The 23,275-nt window shown below is 34.8% G+C and overlaps 2 protein-coding genes across 6 annotated transcripts in view; both read right to left on the bottom strand.

Moving 5' to 3' along the window:
- Positions 1 to 18,160, bottom strand: part of LOC110021366 (probable apyrase 7) — a 25,254-nt gene extending 7,094 nt beyond the window's left edge. For 4 of the 5 annotated variants that reach the window (XM_020719830.1, XM_020719828.1, XM_020719832.1 and 1 more), the window contains exons 1-2: positions 18,017 to 18,160; positions 5,146 to 7,192 (exon numbers count right to left, since the gene is read on the bottom strand). In XM_020719830.1, coding sequence (XP_020575489.1) covers positions 5,146 to 6,985 — 1,840 coding nt within the window. In that variant the 5' untranslated portion in view covers positions 6,986 to 7,192; positions 18,017 to 18,160. Of the gene's footprint in view, positions 1 to 5,145; positions 7,193 to 9,225; positions 9,381 to 18,016 lie in introns of all 5 variants that reach the window. The other variant, XM_020719831.1, reaches the window with a different exon arrangement.
- LOC110021416 (CBL-interacting serine/threonine-protein kinase 24-like) lies at positions 13,421 to 13,798 on the bottom strand. Its single transcript, XM_020719900.1, has one exon. It carries the CDS (start codon positions 13,796 to 13,798, stop codon positions 13,421 to 13,423), a length of 378 nt encoding a protein of 125 aa, XP_020575559.1.
- Positions 18,161 to 23,275: the final 5,115 nt, after the last annotated feature.

Genomic DNA, 23,275 nt, shown 5'->3' with positions numbered 1-23,275 from the left:
CAATTGTGTTATTTATATATATATATATATATATATATATAGAGAGAGAGAGAGAGAGAGAGAGAGAGAGAGAGAGAGAGTCACAAACACTTAATCAATTGTGTCAGAGTTCAAAGTCATTTGTCAATTAAATAGTAATCACATGTGCAGGTGGCGATACTCATGTGCATTGCGGACTCCAAAAATTCACGACCACTCCGCAGGATAGCTCTCTGCATTTATTTTATTTTTGTTTTGAGAAAGCTTAGGAGGGTCGAATTTTCAGAATACATATTGGATTGTAGATAAGACACTACCCAGAGATTTCACCCTCATTTAGCGAGAAATTTTTTATCTAGAGTTCGAGGTTTCCCATATGCGCAAGCCCCTATGGTTACCCCTCCTGATAACGAGAGAGCACTTTCGATTAAGACTAGTCATTAAGAATTAAAAATATAATATATAATAGCAGAAATACATAATTTAAATTGCAAAATTCATCACTTGAAGCTTAAAGTAGATGGTGAAGAAATGAAGACAAAACCCAATCAAGACCTCATGATTCCGTCATCTCGGATCGTCAGTCTCTGATCTACTTAGTCAGAGAACGTAATCGACCCAACCTGACAAAAAGATTCTTGTCAATAGTCATGGGTTGTGTCGTCCAAGAAATCTTTGTAGAAATGAGGTAGATGTTTGTCTAAGGAGATAAATTTTAAGTCAGACCTTAGCTAATAAAATGTTGTGTCAATCACTTGTTTGTAGCCTTATGATTGACAATTCAAAGAGAAGAAAATCATTTGAGAGCATACGAGTTATGACAGTGACTGTAATATAATGGTGTCATTTGGAGGCAACCGCCCGGTCAACGAGCTCTGGTCGTAACCGATAATTTGTGGAGCATTTGGGTCAAACCACGTGGACAAAAAACTCAGGTCACTTCCTTACTGACATTTAATTATTTTGATTGTGAATATAGAAATGCATTTAATATGATGTTAGCTCTTTTTGAGCTGAAGTTGGTGAGAAATTTATCACCCGCAACAAACTGTTACGGAGGGTGAATGAATTTTGCTTAGCTTTTCTTGATTGAATTTTAACATAAGTTTTAGTTGATTTTTTTGAAAATTTTAATTTAAGAGATTGGTCCCTTCGGGTAGAAATTTTTTATCAACACGGTCATCATTAAGGATTTAGAAAAAGCTTACAATAAGGTTTCAAGAAATATCCTTTGGAGAGTTCTTGGGAAGAAAGGTGTTGATATGACTTATATTCAAGTCATTAAAGATATGTATACTAGAGTTGTTACTTGTGTGTGAACTGAAGGAGGGTTGACTAAATATTTTCCTAGCAAATTTTTCGACATGCATCAATTATTATTATTATTATTATTATGGTGAGTCGGAAAATTTGCGACGGGAAAGTAGTATATTAATGTATTAGCATTACATGAAGATACAAAAGGCGACAGACACACAATTGAAAAAAAATAATTGTATCAGGAAATGCCGAGATTTTTTATATGAAAAAAATTATTGGAGAAAAAATCATGTGGTCTTGTCTAGTCAAAGTAATCCAATATGTACTTGTAAATATATGTAAACGTTTATCCTCAATTAGAGATTATATAATTATAAAGTTGGTAATCACATATGTATAATAATATTTTAGTTATAATAGTCATAATTGATGGTGAGGCCTGCAATGTTTTATGGTGTTGAATGTTGGCCTTTAAAAAAGAAGCATAATATTAAGTTAAGTGTTGCCGAGATGAGAATGATTAGGTGGATGAGTGGCTTTACACTTAGAGACAAAACATGAAATGAATATGTCCGTGATAAGGTTGGTGTAGCTCTTGTGGCTGACAAAATTAGAGAGTCGTCTTAGATGGTTTGGTCGCATTAAAAATCGATTATCTGATGATACGTTTGTAGGAGAGTAGATGTTCTAAATTCGACTTATGTTAAGAAAGGTAAAGGTAGACCTAGGAAGACTTGGGCTTATTGTATAAAAAATGATCCTAATTTATTAGAACTAAATGAAAATATGACAATAAATAGGACGCAAGTTGTTGTTGTTTTTGTTGGCCATCATCAAGGATTGAAGCATTTAAAAAATTTATATTTGAAGTGGCAGTTAGTTTAGGGCTTGTTTGAGACAACTTATTTAGTGCGGTGGCGTTTTGAAAACGCACCTGGTCTGTTTGGATAAACTGCATTTTGACAGCTTATGCGTTTTCAAAACGCTGAAAATAACATTTTCACACCGCACCTATCTAGGTGCGGTGGCAGCTTTCTAGTTGCGGTCTAGTGTTTCCATAAAAATAAAAATTTGTAATAGCTACTCTACCTAGCTTATTAGTTGATTATTTTTAATAATATTATCAGCAAACTATTCAATAAGCTACAGCTGCCCCAAACAAACCCTTAGTCTTTTCAGGGTATGTCATGTCGACTCTTGTTCTTAAAAGGAGGAATATTGGACTGATGATTTGGACTTTTAAATTTTTATCTTTAGAATTTGTACGTTATTAGATTTACTATACTAGTCAACTCCAACCCTTGCGATGAGAATGATCGAACTAGTGGTGTGGGACTTATAACCTTGCCCTATAGACAAAGCGGCATAATTAGCCTACACAGCATTGTCAAACCTAATATTTGAACATTCTATACATTGGTTGGAGCACATGCAAACGTTTAACTTTATATGCTAGCACATTTTCAAAAACTTTGCATACTTTGTGTGACTTAGATGCTAACTTTAAAATATGTGCTTAAGAGGCTGTTTGTTTCATAAAGGGGCATATGCAACAGTTTCAATTTAAGCATAGCTGATTTATTTATGTAGATATTCTAAATTTACATAAGAATATCCAAACTTTAACTCATGCAAGTAATAAAATACTTTCATGGATCTCCAAGTGTTACATTTCATATTTGTTTTAGAAAACATTCTTGAAATTTGTATGCCTTGAAATTATTCAAATTTTAAAATACTTCAAAAAATGCTCTTGCATTTATATAAACTCATTTATAGCTTAAAATGGTCGCCTTTTATTCACTACCAGGAGTATTGTGAATACGGTGGTGATTTAAACATATGAAGTCATAGTTTAACATTAAAAAAATAACATTTATATTCTTGAATTTAGTTCTAATTTATCCATTCATGATTGAGTCGATTTACCAGCTCTTAAACTTAGACCCAATCAAGCTTTAACCCCAATTTATTATATTCCATACCAAATCTATCTAAGCATAGCCACAAAATTATGATACTTTATATTCAAGTCAATTTCAGGCCCCAATTTATATAATTCGATATTCAATTTAAGTTTAGTCCTCCCAATTCTCACATTTGAGTTATTTGAAATTTTAAGGAATTCAAACTTTCGAAATCATTTGTTAGCCTTGACAATCAAATCGTAAATATTAGTATTATTATTATTGTTTAAAAATTCAAATAATTTAATTTTGGTGATTTTAGAAGTTTACAAAGTCGAAATTTTAAATTATTTAACAAGTCCAAAATCACTAGAAATTTCGGCAACATCTCTGCGTCGTCCCCAGTTAATAGACTATATCTGAGTGCTTGCCTACCCAACTGTCTATAAGATGTGCTGGTCAATGCTGCGAAACACTGTGGTCCGATCTTCTAATCCACTGGTCTATAAGACGCATGTGGGTCTTCACCTTTCCTGCATTTTTGGCTGGAAAAGATCTTCTAATCCACTGATTTATAAGACGCACACGAGCCTTCGCTTTTTCGACATAAAATTGAAAGGAACCTGATATCTTGCATTTATATCTTTTCAAAATCCAATGGTGTTGACGTCGACAATCAAAGATGACAATAAATTAAATGTAAAACACAATTCTTACATTTTTCTTTTTATACAGTTGAGTGCTCGGCTTCTAATAACATTACTAGTGAAGGCCCGGTTCAGGAGGTCCTATAGATTGACAAAAAGCAACGAATATGGGTTTTGAGAAAATGAGAAGCTCTTAATTTTAGGTCAATGCAAAAATGATCAATCGAGCGAGGCAGAGGCAGAAAGATTGAGGAATTCGGTGAGAGAGACAAGGAGATGTGGCAGAAGTAGAAATAATACGGGAGTTAAAACATCTTTATATGCCACGAGTTCATCATTGCTTCCCCCATTTAGTGCAAATCGCGGCAGTCTGGCGAGTGATTTGGGCCTCTGTACACCGCAATTCCTTTTCCAGTTAACGAAAATCACGATTGCAGCTACGATCTCGTCGTTCTCTTTCTGGCTAGATGTCCCAGAAGAGGAAGAAGAAAGAGGCCGAAGGAGGATTCCTACAAACATAGGTAGAAAGCAAAGTAGTGACAGGCGATCTGGGGGTTAATTTCAACGTGTGAACAAGAACATAGAAAAGTTTTGAAAGTCTCTATATATTGCAATCCCGTTACTACTTTTCCCACTTGTTCTATTTGTGACTGTATGAGAAGTAGGCAAGTAGAAGAGTGGACAAGGGGGTTTCTACTTCAACTTGTGATGAAAAGAAGAGCGAGAGTTTCGGATGTCATCATACACTGCGATCGCGTCATTATTGTTACCACTAGTTAATCACACTCACGCAGGGAGGGGTGACGTGCGTAAACGAAGAAGGAAGACAGGTACAAGATTGGCTTAGAATAAGGAGGAAGAAGGCGAAGTGGAAAGGGAACAGTAGGTCGGTTGTGCGCAATTCCTGCAATAGGGGATGTCTATCGTGGCTTTCCTCACTATCTCCAGTCACTAGTGTATCGTGAGATGACAAGGGCAAAGGGGGCTTTTCTGCACTGCGAACAGCCAGCTTCTCCAACAGTCGAACCGAGGGGGCAGTTTCTTCTCTCGCTCACTTGTGGTTCTTCCGTTGTAACTGACCCGATCCAAGCCCTTTTCTCCAAGCTTCAAATAAGTTTTTTTTAATATTTAAATGAGGGAAAAAATAGCAGGGGCAGTTATTTGGTGAATCAAGCTGGAGCAAGTGACTTATTTTATTTCCTTTTTTTTATTTTATTTTATTTAGTTATTTTTTTTACTTTACCCCACGTAAAATGTGTGGTTCTATAACCAAGATATAAAAACTCTTGATGCTGTAATGTCTAGAGTTCATAAGTGATTAAGTTCTTGCTAGTATGTGTTAAAAGGTTCACCTGTATTGATAGGAATCCATCTTGGCAAGCCAAAAGGAGAAGGGATTCCCCTTGCAGAGGAAGCTGCACTATTTCTTCTAAACAATGGAAGATAAAAACGCTGGGGAAGCCAAGTTCTTGTGACTGGATTGTTAACACAGTAGAGTGCAAATAAAACTCCAATAACTGACATCACAAGTAATAGAAGAAGAATGCTGGGACTTATATCTGTATGAAGTATTCTGAAACCCTTGTCAATTCTGCTTGAAAATGCCTGTCCAGCTTCCAGCAAGGCAACACCCAATGTCCATGTAATGCTTCCAGAGCCAATGAAAACATCCTCATCTTCAATATGCAATCCATCCCTTAAGAGAGAAACAATATAGGGAGCTCTGAAGCAATATTGTTCTATAAAAGGCTGCGGGGAAACACTTCCCCTTGCAGCAGTCCAAGTTTTTGCACAAAATTCCTGACCTCGCTGTAGAACATCATTTAAGGAAGCATCAGCGGTTAAATTAAAAAATCGGAAGACCACAAAAAAACCTGAAGTGGCATAAAAATTTCCACGAGGCTGAAGTAAGCTGTCACTAAGAGCACAAGGCTTTAGTTTACAGTCAATGGATGGGCTTAAGTCTGGCCATTCAGATCGGCTAACTGTTTGCTTCGCAAGTGCACTGCACTCGTCCCACTGAGGTGCACCAATCAATTTAATAGGCAATCCAGCAGCACCTTTTCCCACAGCTCTACCTCCAATCAGAAGACTTTCTTCAGAGTTTACCATAGCACACTGAGAACAAAAATATTCTTCATTGTAACCAGTTTGTAAGCATGGATGCTCAAGCTCTATTTTGTCAGCAGTCGAGACAGGTTTTCCAGTTCTGGCAAGCCTTTTGAGAAGGTAAAAGACAGATTTATCAAATGCATCATTGAGTCCATAGCCAGGTAGTGAATATGCACTCAAATGATGGCTAATAGGTCCTAAGTTCAAATTAACACCAGTCTCATCATTAACAGGTTTGTCAATCTCAAAAGTTACTTGCAATGATGAACCTCCTAGATCAAGTGAACCAAATGTTCCTTTGGACGGTGACAATCCCAGCATGCCTTTGTCATGGTTAAGAGCTAACCATCCATAGTAAGCCTCCTCCATTCCCGTAATGACCTTGACCCATTCTCTGCGACACAAGAAAGATGAATTCTTTAAAATAGACCATGCCTTGTCAAGAAGCCATTGTGAATCAGACTTTGGTAGACGGCGAACACCAGCGGTAGCATACAGAAATATGGCAGTATTTTGGTGAGCATGACCGGGTACTTGCTTCTCAGCCCACTTCAGAAGTGGATTGATGGCAGCCTTCAAACCGGTGTCATTGTGTACAAGTTTATGAAAACCCGGCTCAGTTTCCATTCGTCGATAAGCACGACCACTCTGAGAAATGGCTTTCTTTTGGAAGCTTTCGGGTAAAGATTTTAATGAAAATGGTAAAACTCTATCACCTTTATATTGAACTGGTGAGCTCTGATAGACATACACTCTAGTGCCAGTACTTCCACAATCAAGGACAACATAGTACTTGGATGACGCATGTTTGAAAGATTTCCTAAAATATATTGAGCAGGCGTACATAAATAAAAATAATAGGAGAAGCAAAGAAAAACATATGCTTGCACGTATCCATTGCTTAGATATAGATGTAGAGGCTGATAAGGATTTCTCCTTTGAAAAGCTTGAAGTAGCAGCTTCTCTTTGTAAAACACGTGAAGATTTGCTGTTATAACTTCTATCTGTTACAGAATCACATTCTTCAGAATTTACTTTAGTATAAGTAGGTAGATCTTGTAGTGAAGAAGACAACCGCATACTTCCTTTCTGTTTGATAAGTTTGAATGTATCTAATCCTGGAGGCTGCTGAGGTAAGAAGTCATGTTTATCACTGAGACATTTGACAAAATATCTTTAAGCTAAAGAAAATATCAGAATTGCCCCATTACTGGAAATAAGCTGGTCATAACCACATCAGAATGCACAAACATGCTCCTTCTGCAGCCTCGCAAATTGTACTAAAACCTGACATTTAAAGACAATTTTTAAAACTGAAAATTTTGCAAGTTAATATAAAGCAGCAACACTAATATGAAAAATTATCAGTGTTTTTTGAAGTGAATGAGAACAAGAAAAATGGAAAAACAAGCAAGAAATTTATATAAAAATCTGTTAAAGTATATCTTATCTCTTAATAGTAAGACAGGCATGTCAAATAACAAAAAGCAACACCAACACATTGCCTATTAGTGGGTTGACATTAAGTTGAATTCAAATGAGTTTGATGCAACTCAAAATTTAGGGAGACATTTGGGATCATTTTGACTTATTTTTTCATTTTTTTTAATTTTTATTTTGCTTTGTTTTGTTGTGTTTTTACTTGAAATAAAACATAGTTGGTATGTTATAATATTTTTAGTTATTCTTAAAAACAATCAAAATTAAATTTGAATATTTGAGTATTTTAAAAAGCAAGCTAATTTATTTTTGAAAATAAAAAATAAAAAAATGCAAAAAAATACACTAAACAAACACATTTTTAAAATAAAAGCAAAAATAAAATAATAACAATAAATAAAAGTGAGCCCAAACAAGCTCAATTTTTTTTTCTTAATTGACTCAAAGCCAGAATTCATTCCAGTAGGGCAAGCTTGATTAAAAATCCTAAAAATTCAAGCTAATTTGAAATTGATATCAGTTAAACTATATTCAATCAAATTACATCAAGCTAGAAGGCTTCTTTGACTTCAGACAAATCAAAATTAGTAGTGATTTTTCCAGAATCTTATGTTCTGATTATTCATAACAGACCAAACTACAGGAAAGTAAGCACGTAAAAGCATAAATAATTATCGCATATTCTCAGTTAGCAAAGAAAAAAAGAACGAATATCAAGTCTTTTAAAAGTAGAGGGTGCATTCCTAATCCTTAAAAATGACTAGTATTTTCATGATCAAGTGAACATCTAGGACGTCACTGTTATCATCCCAAGTGCCCATTGCTACTAGCAAAATTTTGATGGTTTGAACCCCACGAAGCTTCATTACTATATCAACTTTGTTGTTTATGATATAAATTAATTTATGGAACTCCAAAATAAAGAATTTGTTACAAAGCTGATTAAGAGCCACAGAAAGAAGGGCTTGAATCTGTTTTAATATTACTTTCTGATGTTGTCAAGTAAAAAGTTTGGCGTTTCAGAGTATAAATTTTCCCAATTTTACAGGGATTAGTTGTAATGCTGATTTGTCCAAGGTAAATATATTTAACATTTTCTGATTTGGAACTAAGTGGATTTTCTAAAGAATTAAAATTATCCAGCTTGGTATACACATGTTAAGGTTTCTGAGCTCATTGAGTGCTCATCTATAAAAACTATAAATGATTCTGGAGATAACCAACAATAACGGGAAAACAAATATTATTACCAAAATCAATAGGAAATTATAACTCCACACAACTGAAATCTGAAATAGCAACATACATGACAACGAAAACTCGGAAGAGGGTCTGATCCCGGGATGGTGGTAGTCGGCTACGCGGATTGAAAAGGGGTGGTAGGCAGCTGGAATGATTGGAAGGGTGTGGGAGGAAGGTGTTGCAGCAATGGTGTCTGGTGGGCTGTTTTGGCGGTGTCTGGGAGCCCGGAGAAAAGCAGGTTGTTTGTTCCGGGTGACGGTAGCGCGGGCAAATGGTATTATTGCAGCAAGGGGCAGTGGGCGGGAACTGCAGAGACAGCAGGATAAGAGGCAGTCCAGGTGGCATAAAGATGGAATGATGGCTGGAAAGGCAGAAACAGCAGGATGGGCTGCAGTTTTGGGTGGCGGCAGCAAAGGACGGAGGCGGGAGGCGGGAGGCGGCAAAGGATGGAGTTGGAAAAGGCAGGGACAGCAACTCCTTGCTATCCCGGCCGACAGCAGCAAACCAAAAGGCAGATGGCATGACTAGAAGATAAAAAACTGCAGGAAGGAAGCACCACTCGACCCTTGGATATAGCCCTCGAAGAGAAAAAAAAAGACGCCGGAGACTGTCCCTAAGAATCAAATGCAAAAACTAACCCTGGATTCTCATGAAAGGAAATATACAACAACATGATAAATAAGTGTGGGCCCAAGGGCCGGCAGGCACTCCACCACACAAGAAAGCGAGAACCGGTTCGGTCCAAGCAAGCAGACGCTCTGTCTGCTTACGCGTGGTAGTCCTGCGTCCAATCCTGAAGCAAGAGACACATCAATAAGTGTGCAAGCTTTCATATGGTTTAGCTTGTTATACTTAAAAGTCATGTAAGAAAATGATGATTCATAAGCCTCCATGCAAAAACACAAACAATTTGCCTGCATCAGCTTGATAAATATCAAATGGTCAATTTATTAAAGCCAGTTTTTTTAAGCTAGGCAGACTGATGTAGAATTCCTTCAGTAAGATAGTTATTACATATTGTTCCCATTACCCTATTGTTGTGTTTATGTACTTGTTGATTCACTATGTCAACAACTAACTCTTTTTGTTGCATTGTGCCAGTTATCTTTTAACACCTCTTTCTCATTAAGAGTTATGGTTCTCGTTGTTATCTCTCAAGGTTCAGGCTATAGTGTCATCAACCACACACTAATTCCCACCACCAATGCTATAGCAACCCCTCCCCCTCATCCACTTGAAGTGTGTATCTACCTACCTCTTCTAATCCATCACTAAGTCACCCACCGGACAACCCTCCCTCCACTCACTGTCGAGTGGCTATTGTCCAAAAATAGAAACTCATTAAAGCTTCTTTTAGGTAGACCCAAACTCCTTCCCATATAAGGGTTGATACCGTTTTAGGGCTCCTAGAAGGCATTTAAGACACAAGAAGATAGGTAGGTTGTAGGACATTTGATGGAAGTAAAAGAAGGGATGTCGGCTAAGATCGGGTGTAAACAGTTGGATGACAACGAATTGGAAGCGAACTGTTGTCTTCTGCTGTCAAACAACAGTAGACAGTAAATTGAACGACAAAGGAGACCTCCAAATGTCTGGGACAAAATACCACTTCGATCCTATCTAGCTAACAAACACACCACCTGAACACCACCTGAAAAAAAATCTAAAGATATAACATTCCAATAGAGAAAACAAGAGAAAATATCTTCAAATACCATAAATAGAATTAAAATCCTCCTTAAACAGCAAAATACACACAAATTATAGTCTTCTAATAGAATGACATTTAATTGACAATAAATAATTAGAAAGAAAAAATATAAAAGGAAAAAAATTTTGTGATCAGCGGATGCTCCCGTGTCATTCTCCCCGACTAGGAGAAGCTTCATTTTCTTCTTTGGAAGCTTCTAAATTTGACCTACCACCATAATAAAGTCATTGCAGTGTTGTGGTTGAGGAAGCCCAACTATAATATTTATACTCATGTCCATTCCATTCAACTCTAAAGCACATACGTCATTCTAAAGATTGTCCTGATAGAATAAGTAATCATCTTCTTTTGGTACAACCAGAGTTAAAATTGCACACAGATTTTCTTGCAAATCAAGCTTAGAGTCATTAAATCTGTAATATGTTTCTCCCACTCCTTGTACTCGGTTAAGCGGATATGATAAAAAAAAATACTATATGGAAAAATCAACTCTGAAATGAAATATGTGGTATGCTGAATCACTCCCAATTGCGGTCACCCAAGAAGTAAACAATCGATCAAGATATCGAGCGACTCCCTCAACAAGGGCTGCCTCTTTTCAGATATCGACTCCTAAGACTCACTACCATTTAGAACAACCAATGCTCACCCAGTTGGATTTTCTCTCATTGGCTCGGCTTGAATCACTAGCATCTCTTACTCGTCGACTGACAGCAAATACTCCTCTTTGGCTTCTTCATTCTCCCCTATATCATTGTAAATTTTTTTAATTGTTTCCTGCTTAGTGAGAGAATTCATCCTTCTATTTAGACAATTAAATGCAATGTGCCCAAAACCATGACACTTGAGACACTTCTTAGCTGGGACAAATCTAAGAGTACTAGATGTTTTCAATTTTTCTCCACTGTGTACAGGTTCCTCCTCTTGTTGGGTTTGTTTAGGTGTTACAATGGGTGTAACCTTGTTACCAGCTCTGATGGTTGAATCTGTTTGAAAGATGGTGTGGACATGATACTGATTAATTGTCTCTCCAAATTCAAGGCTAGCGTCTGAACATTTTGAAATGTCCAATAACATTGTAATTGTACCACATTGTCAATAGACGATTTCAATCCCCTCAAATATCAAGCTATGTTGTTCTCCTTGAGCTCTACTAGCCGACATTTCAACATAAATTGGTCAAACTCGGTTGGATACAACTCTACTAAGAGATCTTGTTGAAATCTCAAGAATATGTCGTGTTTGTAATAAATTGGTAGGTACATGTGTTGCATTTCACTTTCCATCTTGGACTAAATAATATTTTTTTTTCTCTCACTCTGGCGTAGATACTTCAAATTTTCCTACTACAAAAATGAACTTTTCTTTAAATTAATGGCGACTATCTTTACCATTTTGTCTGACGGGATGTCTTTGTAATCAAAAACATATTCCACTACTTGGAGTCACTCCATGACTTCATCTGAATCAAGGCAACCGTCAAAATTTAGTAAATCCACCTTTATTCTAAAATCTTGACTTCTTCTCTCATATTCCATTTCAAATCAATGGGGTTTTAATTCTTCATCACTTGAAATTATCAGCTAGAAGAGAAACACTTTTCTTTAACTAAATGACGACCAGCTTTACCATTTTGTTAGATGGGATATCTTTTTATTCAAAAACAAGTTCCACTGCTTGGAGCCACTTGAAAATTTTTTCCAGATCCATGCAACCGTCAAAATTTGGTAAATCAATCTTTATTCTAAAATATTGAATTCTTCTGTTATATTCCATGTCCAACTTATTAAGGTTTTAATTCTTCGTAACTACAAATTGCATGGTAAAAGAGAATTATTTCCTCCTCTCAATATGACAAATCAACATAATGATTATGGATGACCTCGATGGATTGTATCCTCTCAAAAAAGGTAAGTCTCTATTCCCACAACATATTTCCGTAATAAACTCCCGGACACCTCGCTGTAAGTTTCTCCTTTATGACATGACGTCATTTTTTTTTAATTCTTCGTAACTACAAATTGCATGGTAAAAGAGAATTATTTCCTCCTCTCAATATGACAAATCAACATAATGATTATGGATGACCTCAATGGATTGTATCCTCTCAAAAAAGGTAAGTTTCTATTCCCACAACATATTTCCGTGATAAACTCCCGGACACCTCGTTGTAAGTTTCTCCTTTATGACATGACGTCATTTTCCACGATCCTGTTTTCAGTAGATATAGGATTGCAAATCAAAGGTTAGTAAGGGGCTTAAATGTTGGTGATGGGCGTCAATGTGGAAATTTATTGATGCCAGAAATATTGAATTTTAAAAAATTAGGGTTGAGGCTGGAATCTCAGTAGAAATGACTTAAATATGGTGGGATTTTTGTTTGAAATTTTGAATTTGGGGTAAGAAGGTGAATTTCCTAAAAATTTAGGATTTGTTGGTCTCTAGTACCTGATGATATCGTTCTACACCTCCTAGAAGATATTAATAAAACAAGAAAGAGTTAGGTAGGTTGTAGGATAGGTGATGGAAGTAAGAGGGACGTCGGCGGAGATCAGGCATGAACGACGGGATGACAATGAATTGGAAAGAAAAAACTATTGTTTTCTGCTCTCGAATAGCAGTAGGCGGCAAATTAGACGACAATCAAGAAGAATGAAAATCAGACAGCTAAATTAAGAGTAGTCTATAATTAGAAAATTTCATATTTCTAATATCTTTATTCTGATATATTCTCTTTTAGTTGAATATTTAGATTATGAATATGTATTATTAAGTTACCTAAAATAGATTATATGCACTTTATTTTGTACCTAAAATAGATTGTAAGATTATTATTTAATGGAATGAAAGCAAAGGGAAAAGACAATCGAACCTATTCGGTATTCAGCCTATTTTTCTCAAAATTTTGACAAGGTATCAGATCCAAATTTTTGTCATAACCACCGATCATCGTTGGAGGGCCGTCAAGACTCCCTTCTCGTCGAAGCCCGAAAGTATTATTGCAGGACGGGAAGGGAGGAACTATCACTTTGCCTTGATTCTCGCACTTCGAATCTTTCCGGTCTGAAACTTTCTCGAGCCTTTGGGAATCATTTGTCTTCATCTTCAAACTCATTCCATCTTCACCTGCTCTCTGCGTTCATCATTCTCTTGCTCAGACGAAAGGGCATCGTGCTGGAAGGATGTGTGGCACTGATGGCGACATTGATCAAATCAATAGAACTTTTAAGATCATGGCGAAGCCAATCCATATCGGATAAATTGGATTTGACGTATCTGCGAAGTGATTTCCCCTCCATATCATCGCAAATAATCTCAAACCTGTCGAGCTCATCCTTGAAGAAATCTATCAATCCAAAGTCCTCCAACCTAAGCCGCCCCTCACCATCAAACAGCACGTTGTCCAATTTCATGTCCCGATGAGCAACTCCTCTCCAATGACAAATTGTCAATGCTTCCATAAGCGTCGTCATCACAACCACCGCATCCGCCTCCAACATTGGCGCTCCCTCGAAAGTCAAAATCCCGCAATTAGTTATCTTGTCTGCAATTCAATTTTCATCTGCAATCTGCGATCTCGTTCGCTTCGTACGCTTCGGATCTTCTTCGCTAGTCATCGCTGCTTCTGCAGCATCTTCGATTGCTTCTTCCATTTCATCTTCGTCCAGTTTGACTTCGGCCTTTCGAGCTTCGGCATTTTCAAGCTTCGGCACTTTTCGACACTTTCAGGCTTCAACAATCTCGAGCTTCGGCACTTTTCGACACTTTCAGGCTTCAGCAATCTCGATGAAGATGGAATGAGTTTGAAGATGAAGACAAATGATTCCCAAAGGCTCAAGAAAGTTTCAGACCGAAAGATTCGAAGTGCGAGAATCAAGGCAAAGTGATAGTTCCTCCCTTCCCGTCCTGCAATAATGCCACTTTCGGGCTTCGACATTTTTGGGTTCAGCACTTTCAGGCTTCGAGCTTCAACACTTTTGGGCTTTGGCATTTTTAGGCTTCGTGACTCTGAGGCTTTGACACTCTCGGTCTTCGGCACTCTTGAGCTTCGGCATTTTCAGGTTTCGGCACTCTGAGGCATCGGCAATCTCAGGCTTCGACACTTTCAAGCTTCGGCACTCTCAGGCTCCGACATTATCAGACTTCGACACTTTTAGGCTTCGGCACTCACGGCTTGAGAATTTTTTGTCACGAAAATGTTATCAACTTATTGTTGGCAAATTGATGTTTTCTGATGAGTCAGCATCAATTTGAGGGGGGGATGTCAATCAGTGAGGATGAAAATCAGGCAGCTAAATTAAGAGTTTTTTTATAATTAGAATATTCCTTATTTCCAATATCTTTATTCTTATATATTTTCCTTTTAGCTGAATATTTAGATTAGAAATATGTATTATTAAGTTACCTAAAATAGATTATATGCACTTTATTTTGTACCTAAAATAGATTGTAAGATTGTTATTTAATGTAATGAAAGCAAAGGGAAAAGACAATCGAGTCTATTTAATATTCAGTCAAAGGGAAAAGGCAATCGAGTCTATTCAGTATTCAGCCTATTTTTATCAAGATTTTGATATGTTATCAGAGCCAGATTTTTACCTAACCACCGATAATTGTTGGAGCACTGTCAAGACTCCCTTCCCTCTAGCCTTCTTGTAGGATGGGAAGGGAGGATGTCTTGATTTTCGTTCGTTCGTCTGCTCGTCGCCTCATGATTTCTTCAGATCTCCTTTGCTTGCCATCGTTGCTTCTTCCATTTAGGCTTCGTCGTAAAAAAAACGCATATATAGTATTCTAATAGAAAGGCACCTAATTGGAAATAAAGAAATAAAAAAAAATCAAAAAGGGAAAAAATCCAAGCATAAATAGAATTAGTATGGAAATAGAGGTTTTGGCTCACCGACATTAGCAAAAAGCAGCTAATTCCACGATATTGTGGAATTCCCACGATTTGAAATGCAAAATTTATTGATCCAATGATCAGCGGAAGCTCCCTTATCAAGGCCTTCTTCCCAAAATAGGTCAAAATATACCTTGTCAAATAAATATTGTGCCAATTCTTACGTCATCACCTAGCCATCATTTATCCTCCCACCAAGTTGCATCTCACTAACCTGATTCCCTCTATCGGCTAAGGGCAACTCATCATTTCATCTCGAGGTTGCCCATCATCTTGCCATAAGATGGATTGTCAGCGTTTAATCCCAACATTCAAGCCCACCTATCCTCTCATGCCATGATGATTCCTCATCTCTAGACACCATGTGGCGTCTTTAAAAGATGTCACCAACATGCCAATCATATTTAATCTAAATGACTTATAATATTCTTAGCCTCATTGAAAATTGTGCAATATAAGGTGTACTTCAATTCTTTTTACAAAATAGTCATAACGAGCCTTTCACCTCATTGTTCTCAGGTAAGGCGTGCGCATCAACTAGGCTGAGGAAGGCCTAAAGGCACGCCCCACCTCACTTTTTAAAGGAAGTCCATAAATTTGTTTCAACAAAAACTAAAATATAATATCAATATGCATGTCTATAAACCCTCATGACTAACACATTAGCCAACAAAAAATAAATAAATAATGCATCCATCAAAATTAATTTGATTGAGGTTCTGACCATAAACATAGTCTTTAATTTAAAATTGAATTAATGTTTTGTTGACTATTATTGATTAGGAAAAAAAGGAAGATGACTAAGATTGAAAATAAAGAAAGGGAGAATATGAATATAACTGAGAATGTGATAGATTTGAAGACAATTATTATATCATTGATTCTAATGAAGACTTATTGTGTAATGAAAGTGATGAAAATTTTTAATTTAAAAATTCTAATGTTGATGCCTTATTATACTCTTACTTTAGAGGAGAACAGTATGTTGGCGAGATAAAGACTAATGCTGAACTTATTTTACTAGAGGAGAACAGTATGTTGGCGAGATAAAGACTAACGCTGAACTTATTTTACACACTTTATAACCATGTTAGTATTTTATTTTGATATCTCAGCATATTTTGACAGTTTGATGTTTGTATAACCCCTTATTTCATAATTAAATGTTTGAATGTTAACATTTTTTTTGCGCAATTTATTACCGTTTAATTTTTTAGAATGAAAATATGTTGCTTTTGAATGTATTAATATGATTGCATGTGAGAATGTTACTTCTAACTTCACACTTACAATCCTTTCTTCTTTACGCAATTTTTTGAATTAAAGGCTTATGCCTCAAATATCTCCACGCTTTTGCCTCGTCTCCCTGATAAAAAAATGTCCCAATACTCAATTGAGTGATTTTAAACATTGGGTTTTTGGTCATTTAAATGCCTATAAACCATTAAGGCTCACATTTAAACAAAGAGTTTGTATTAGCTTGTATTTGTCAATCTGAACCCAAAGTATAATCTAATGCAATAGCACTTGGTCATTGAAGTCATAAAAATACCTCTAAGCCGTAAAATTAACTGTTCTTGTAAAAATTAAAAGACTGCAACCAAAATGTTTCCTTCACAAAATTTCTCCATACCTTTCTGGATTAATACACAGTTTAATCAACCAAAGTCCTATGAAACTTTGATAATCTAGCCATCCTAAATACAAAAGTTTTTTTTTTTTTTTTTTTTTTTTTTTTTTTTTTTTTTTGGTGAATTAGGAATTTTGAGCGGTATTTATTTTTTGCAATCGACCTACTATGCTTGTACATAACTGCAGCCCTCACTTTACATCCTTATAGATTTTCCCTAGGATTTGCATTGTATTGCCGATGATGGCAAAATTTATTATAAGCATTTTAATAAATAATGTAATAACGAGTCAATGATGTGATCCTTATCTCATTGCAATAATTATTTTTTTTAAAGTTCTTTGTGACATAATGTGATGTGGCAGAGGACATGGAGTGCTAGGTTACAAGTACAAGCAGATGAAGATTTGAAATGCTTACTACTTTTCTCCATTAAGCTCATTGCACGCCAAATATTAACTACATTACAAATATTTCCCAGAGATTACAACTACATATTTTGTAGTTTCATCATCAACGTCTACATAATTCTCCCATTTTTTATCTGTTCCTTTTCTTTCTTATTTACCAATTAAAAGTAGTAATAGGAGAATGCAAACAACTGCTTTAGATAGCATACCAAGTAAAACTAAGACAGATGCATGGGATAGACATTCAGTGCATTTATTGGAAGTAAAGAGGCATCCAATTCCAAGTACAAACAGAAGCTATACTTACTTGAAGAGCAAACTAATCATATAGGGTTAAGAGGTTAGGTGGATCAAAGACATAAGATGAGAACAGCAAGATATTCCCAAAACAGAATGAGGTTTATTAAACAAAAATTGAGAAGATTCATATCATATTAATGTTTGAATTTTTAGCATGCCTGACATCAGTCACAATGATTATGGTACAGTGTAATCCTCATAATCATTAGATAACTACGAAATTTAATTTTATTATAATTATGCTTTCGCCATTCACCCGTGGTCTTGCCTCCGCCACTGCCTGTTAGTGCAACAGCAGAGCGGCAGCAATAATCTGATCGGCATGCGGTAAGAAAAAAACTGTGGGAGGGAAGACGGAATAGATGCAGAAGGCGAACAGGTGTTGAGGTAGATGATATAAAATAGACTGTTTAGGGTTTGAGGGAAGAGAGTAGACAGCAGATCTGACAGCTATGACCAGGTAAAGAAGAGCGCATACCAGATACATAGGCACCGGATCAGGCGAGATATGGTGGTAAGCGGAGATTTTTCCGGCGAGAACAGCTACCTGGAAAGGCGGCAGACAGCCGGCCGAAGGACTGACTCGTAGCTGCGGTGACCAAGTGGGCAGCAATTCGCCCAATTCAACTTCAAAGTGATTTATTGACTAGTTCTGAATAATATTAGTAATTTATCTAAAAATTTAATCACTCTTGGCTTAAAATTAAGATTTTTACACAACAATCACCTAAAATATTAAAAATAACATTTTAATCATCCAAATTATATCCAATACATTTTTTTTATTTTAAATCACCTAAAATATTAAAAATAACATTTTAATCATTCAAATTATATCTAATACATTTTTTTATTTATTTTGCATTTATAAGACTTATATCATTCATATGATATCAAATTATATCATTCATATGATATCAAAACTATCACTTTAGTAATTTTTAAAGGAAAAAAACGCTTCTTTTAAGTATTGATAAATTATATAAATATAAAAATCAAAGTTTAAATGTCATATATTTAAATAATTTATTGAGTAAGGTGATTTTAGGGAAATTAAATATAAGTGTGTCATCATAATAAAAACTTAGCATGCATAGAGGGTGTGTGATACATAGGCAAATCTTTTTAAAAAATAATTTATTATGCTGGGAAATTTTATGAAATTATTTGTAAGTTTTGTATAATAATGTGATTTGAAGACTTTTTGTATATAGTGATTAAGAAAATCACAAGAGGTGCAAAATAAAAAATTCACAATATTTAAACCAACTAAAATGTTTTGTTATATGTGTTAATGTTCACAAGAATTTGACCTAACTCTAAATTGAAAAAAAAAAGATTATAAAATCTATATTATTTTCATGTATCCTCTCAGAATAATAAAAAGTGTTAAGTGTTGTAAACTTAGGGTACGTTTATTTTGGTTGTGGCAAACTTAGCATGCATAGAGGGTGTGTGATACATAGGTAAATCTTTTAAAAAAATAATTTATTATGCTGGGAAATTTCATGAAATTAGTTGTAAGTTTTATGTAATAATGTGATATGAAGACTTTTTGTATATAGTGATTAAGAAAATTACAAGAGCTGCAAAATAAAAAATCCACAATATTTAAACCAATTAAAATGTTTTGTTATATATGTTAATGTTCACAAGTATTTGACCTAACTCTAAATTGAAAAAGAAGGATTATAAAATCTATATTATTTTCATGAATACTCTCAAAATAATAAAATGTGTTAAGTGTTGTAAACTTAGAGTACGTTTATTTTGGCTGTGGTTATAGAAAAATTAAGTTCAGAAGGTACTATAGAAAAAAAATATAAGCTATTGTTCTCTTTTTGATAATGCTACCTTTGGACAACCCCACACTTCTCTAGGGGCAGGACATGTGAAAGAAATGCAAGGAGGCCAAAGGGAGGAACATGCCTAGGAAAGGAAGAGTTGGGGGGGAACGACAATCAACTAGGGCAAGCGAATGATATGCGAGGGTAGCGAAGGGAAAACCCAGCGCTTGTGTATTTGAGAACTGTGAGACGCACCCCAGTGCCCTCGGTCGCGAAGATTAATAAACCGCTCCGCTGTTCTGACCGGGACCAGAAAACGCAACTAGCCAAACACAAAGAAAAAGCCATTTCGTTGAAAATGCGGTTCTGAAATCCAAAACAAATGCACTCTTAACCATTCAAAACTTGTGAATTGGACCAAACCTCATGCATAATCCTTCGCCCCTAACAATCTTTTGATCTCAACTTGCCTCCTCCTTTACAATCACATGATTCGTGCGACACACTTAGACATGATGATTCACAAACTAATAATAAATAAATAAATAAATCATATGCTTCCTGGCATGTCTCCACTCACAATATAAGAAGACTGTGCCTGTGCCTCAGGGCATTTGCAACTACTCAAAATCCCACCCTTCAAAACCAATGAACCCTTCATTCTTCAATTGAACCATAGAAAGCCTCCATCATGAGTCCTTATCTCCCCTTCATTTCCACTAAAATTCACCTATTTTCCTATATTTCCTCATCCCTTGCAACTGTAATAATAAGCCCTTCTCTCCTTTATTATCTTCTTAGGCTTCTTACTTTGCTTTTTCTCTTTTCCCCTCATAAAATATATTTTTATTGCTAACTCATATGATAAAATTTTGACTAATTTCTTTATTAAGGAGTAAATTATGAATATATTATTTACTAAAAGATAAATAGATCATTTTTTTATAGCAATGTTGTCATTGATTTTTATCTTAGATTCTTTTATATTGGCGAGTTGTTAGTCGTGCCCTTGATATTCTTTTATTTAGTGTAAATATAAAGTAGATTTATTATCATGTTCATAATGAATAGTAAATTGCATTAAAAGTTTTGTTTGATTTTTTTGTCGTGAAAATTTATGAATATTAAATTCAATCATGTAAGTATGAGTTTTGTTTTTCGTGCATGTAATCATTAGTGAAAATAATAAATTTTATTAATGCAAATTATATTTTGTTATAAAACCAAAAATTATCATATTGAAAATATAATATATTCTAAAACTCTTTTTTGTGTAATATAAGGAAATCTACTGCTTGTGGGTAGTGATGTAGGTTGCTAGAACCGTTTTGAACATTGATCAGTCAATCGATGCACCAATATAGTGATGGCTCAGCTGAAAAATATCAGACTTATACGGATTAGTGGTTATCTCTCAATTTTGGGCTTTTGATAATATGTGTGTGGGTGTGAGTGCGTGCATATATCTATAAATTAGAAACTACTTTAGAATAAAAGACATTTTTCATTATTCAAATTAAGATCTCTGCATGACACTTATTATCTAATACTATATAGTAAATCATGCCTTCATTGCATTGGCCTATGAGCACACCCATAACTTTAAATCCATGACTCTTGGTCATCTTTTAAGCACTGAAATTGATCTTAAAAAAGCTTGCATTCTTAAAAGGCGCCTTTGAAAGGGATTCACTCATCTTTATATTAATTTGAAATGTATTTGCATTAACAATGTTTTTTTTAAGATGTGCTCAATGGAAAAATCGAAGAGTTTAAAATATCATCAAGTTCCTATTTATCAAAATTGTGAATGTCCTGTCAAGATTTTAGGTTAATGAGGTTTCTAATGCTACTATAATCTAAATATGAATCAACAAACTAGCCTTAATGGTTGTTATAATCCAATTAAGAATTCACGAACTTCAATTACTCTGAACATCTTTGTTGATGAATTGCTTATAGTGGAGCATGCTAATTTCATAACTTGTACAAACTTTCAATAAGAATCTTCCTCTTTTAGCTAATAAGTCTGAAATTTGCTTCCCCAAAAATATCTCGCATTTTATTTTATTTTTTAAGTGATTGGTTTATAAAAAAGAAATTTTTCTATTGATTTGTTATGGATTTCTCTAGGTACTACAAGTGTTCAAGTTCTAAATTGCCTCCCATTTATTAACAGGCTTTAAGAATAGTTAGCAGGATTGAAAAATATGTCTCTCTCTTTTGCTTCAAGATTTAGTTAATAACTTTATTTCTTGTTAGTTTATTGTTTCTATTACAAAATGGATTTTAAAGAAATAAACTTTTGATGTTTAAGAAGTTAATTTTCCAGAATAAATTGTCTTTTATCTTTTATGATGTCCAAATTTAAGTTTTGAGCTATGATGAATTATGCTCATTTCAATTGAGACTTATATTCATTAAAATGAATTCTATGATTATGATACTTCACTAGACCTTTTTCCCATTGGATAGAGCTTGAGTCATGTTTTTCAGAGCCTACTACTTCAAAAGATTCTTATTTAGATGGCATGTGTGTGTGTGTGTATTAAATAAAGTAATGACCGGAGGCTATTAAATGACTCCGACCATCCCTATACAAAGAGAGGTGTATTAAATAAAGTAATGACCGGAGGCTATTAAACGACTCTGACCATCCTTATACACAGAGAGAGAGGGAGATTTTAAAGATTGATCGACGGGTGGAACTGTCTATCAACCCTTAATGTGGTAACTTCAGTCGGGTGTGGGAGCCGACAGGGTGTGCAAATAAATTCGAGTACCACCTGCCTTAAGGAGACATTGCATCAGTAGGGGATTCGAACCCGGGATCTAAGGAGACTTATGACCTTTAAAGAGACTGCTCTACCAACAGGCCATGGAACAAGCACATGGCATATGTACATGTATATACCTTAAGGAGACATTGCATCAGTAGGGGATTCGAACCTGGGATCTGAGGAGACTTATGACCTTCAAAGAGACTGCTCTACCAACAGACCATGGAACACGCACATGGCATATGTACATGTATATATATATATATTTCTTTCGTCTTTTATTAAGTGGCTCATTTTTAGTTTTTACATGTACCTATGTGTTGATATATAGAAGTTTTCACTTCAGTATAAATTTAGTAGTTGATCTTATTGTAGCCTCAAAAGTTAATAATATATAATACTTCATCATAGAATTCACTTAATCAATCATGATTTTTTATATTATTTTTAAGTTGTTATTTTTAAAAAATAAATTTAGAGTTATCTAATATTCAGTCTTCAATTTAAGAAGTTCACACTCAAATTAAACATTTCAATTACCAATCTAACAATGTTAAAAGTAATCCAATTAGAGTCCAAATCAAGCTTCTAAAAGATAGTTAAAAATTTTGTAATAATAATTAAAGAAGAAGATGATCATTAAATTTAGCATGTTTATAATCAAGTCAAATATTTCAACCAAAAAATCCTATAAATCTAATATCATTTAACTCTAAAGTCACTAAAATACTTAATTAATAAATAACTTATCTATTAACAAGGAATTTAATATGGATTATTTGATGAATTGCTATAAAATTTTAACTATATTGATCAAAATGCCCCTCTAAAAATATTATTTATATCATTAAAAACCCAACTTAATTTCAACATTATAGAGCAACCAATAATAAAATATTTATGTTTGAGTCATATTTTAGTAATATCAAAGATTAACTTGCTAGAGTAGAAAAAGGAAAAGAAAAGATCCATAGTGTGCCAGATATTTAAAATATTACTTTGTAGAGTTAGCTTTTAAGTTTGATCTCCTTTACATCATACAGATGGCATCCAACTCTATATTAAATTTGAATACATTCTGAACACTATTCTTTATTACTCAGCTTATGAAAATATATAAGAAATTCAGTTCACTGCCATTAAGCATAGCAGTAATGGAATCTGCTTTAC

This window comes from Phalaenopsis equestris, unplaced genomic scaffold (assembly GCF_001263595.1).
Source record: "Phalaenopsis equestris unplaced genomic scaffold, ASM126359v1 Scaffold000134, whole genome shotgun sequence".
Classification (NCBI taxonomy): domain Eukaryota; kingdom Viridiplantae; phylum Streptophyta; class Magnoliopsida; order Asparagales; family Orchidaceae; genus Phalaenopsis; species Phalaenopsis equestris.
The sequence above is the reverse complement of the archived record's forward strand: the minus strand, read 5'-3'. Positions and strand labels throughout refer to the sequence as shown.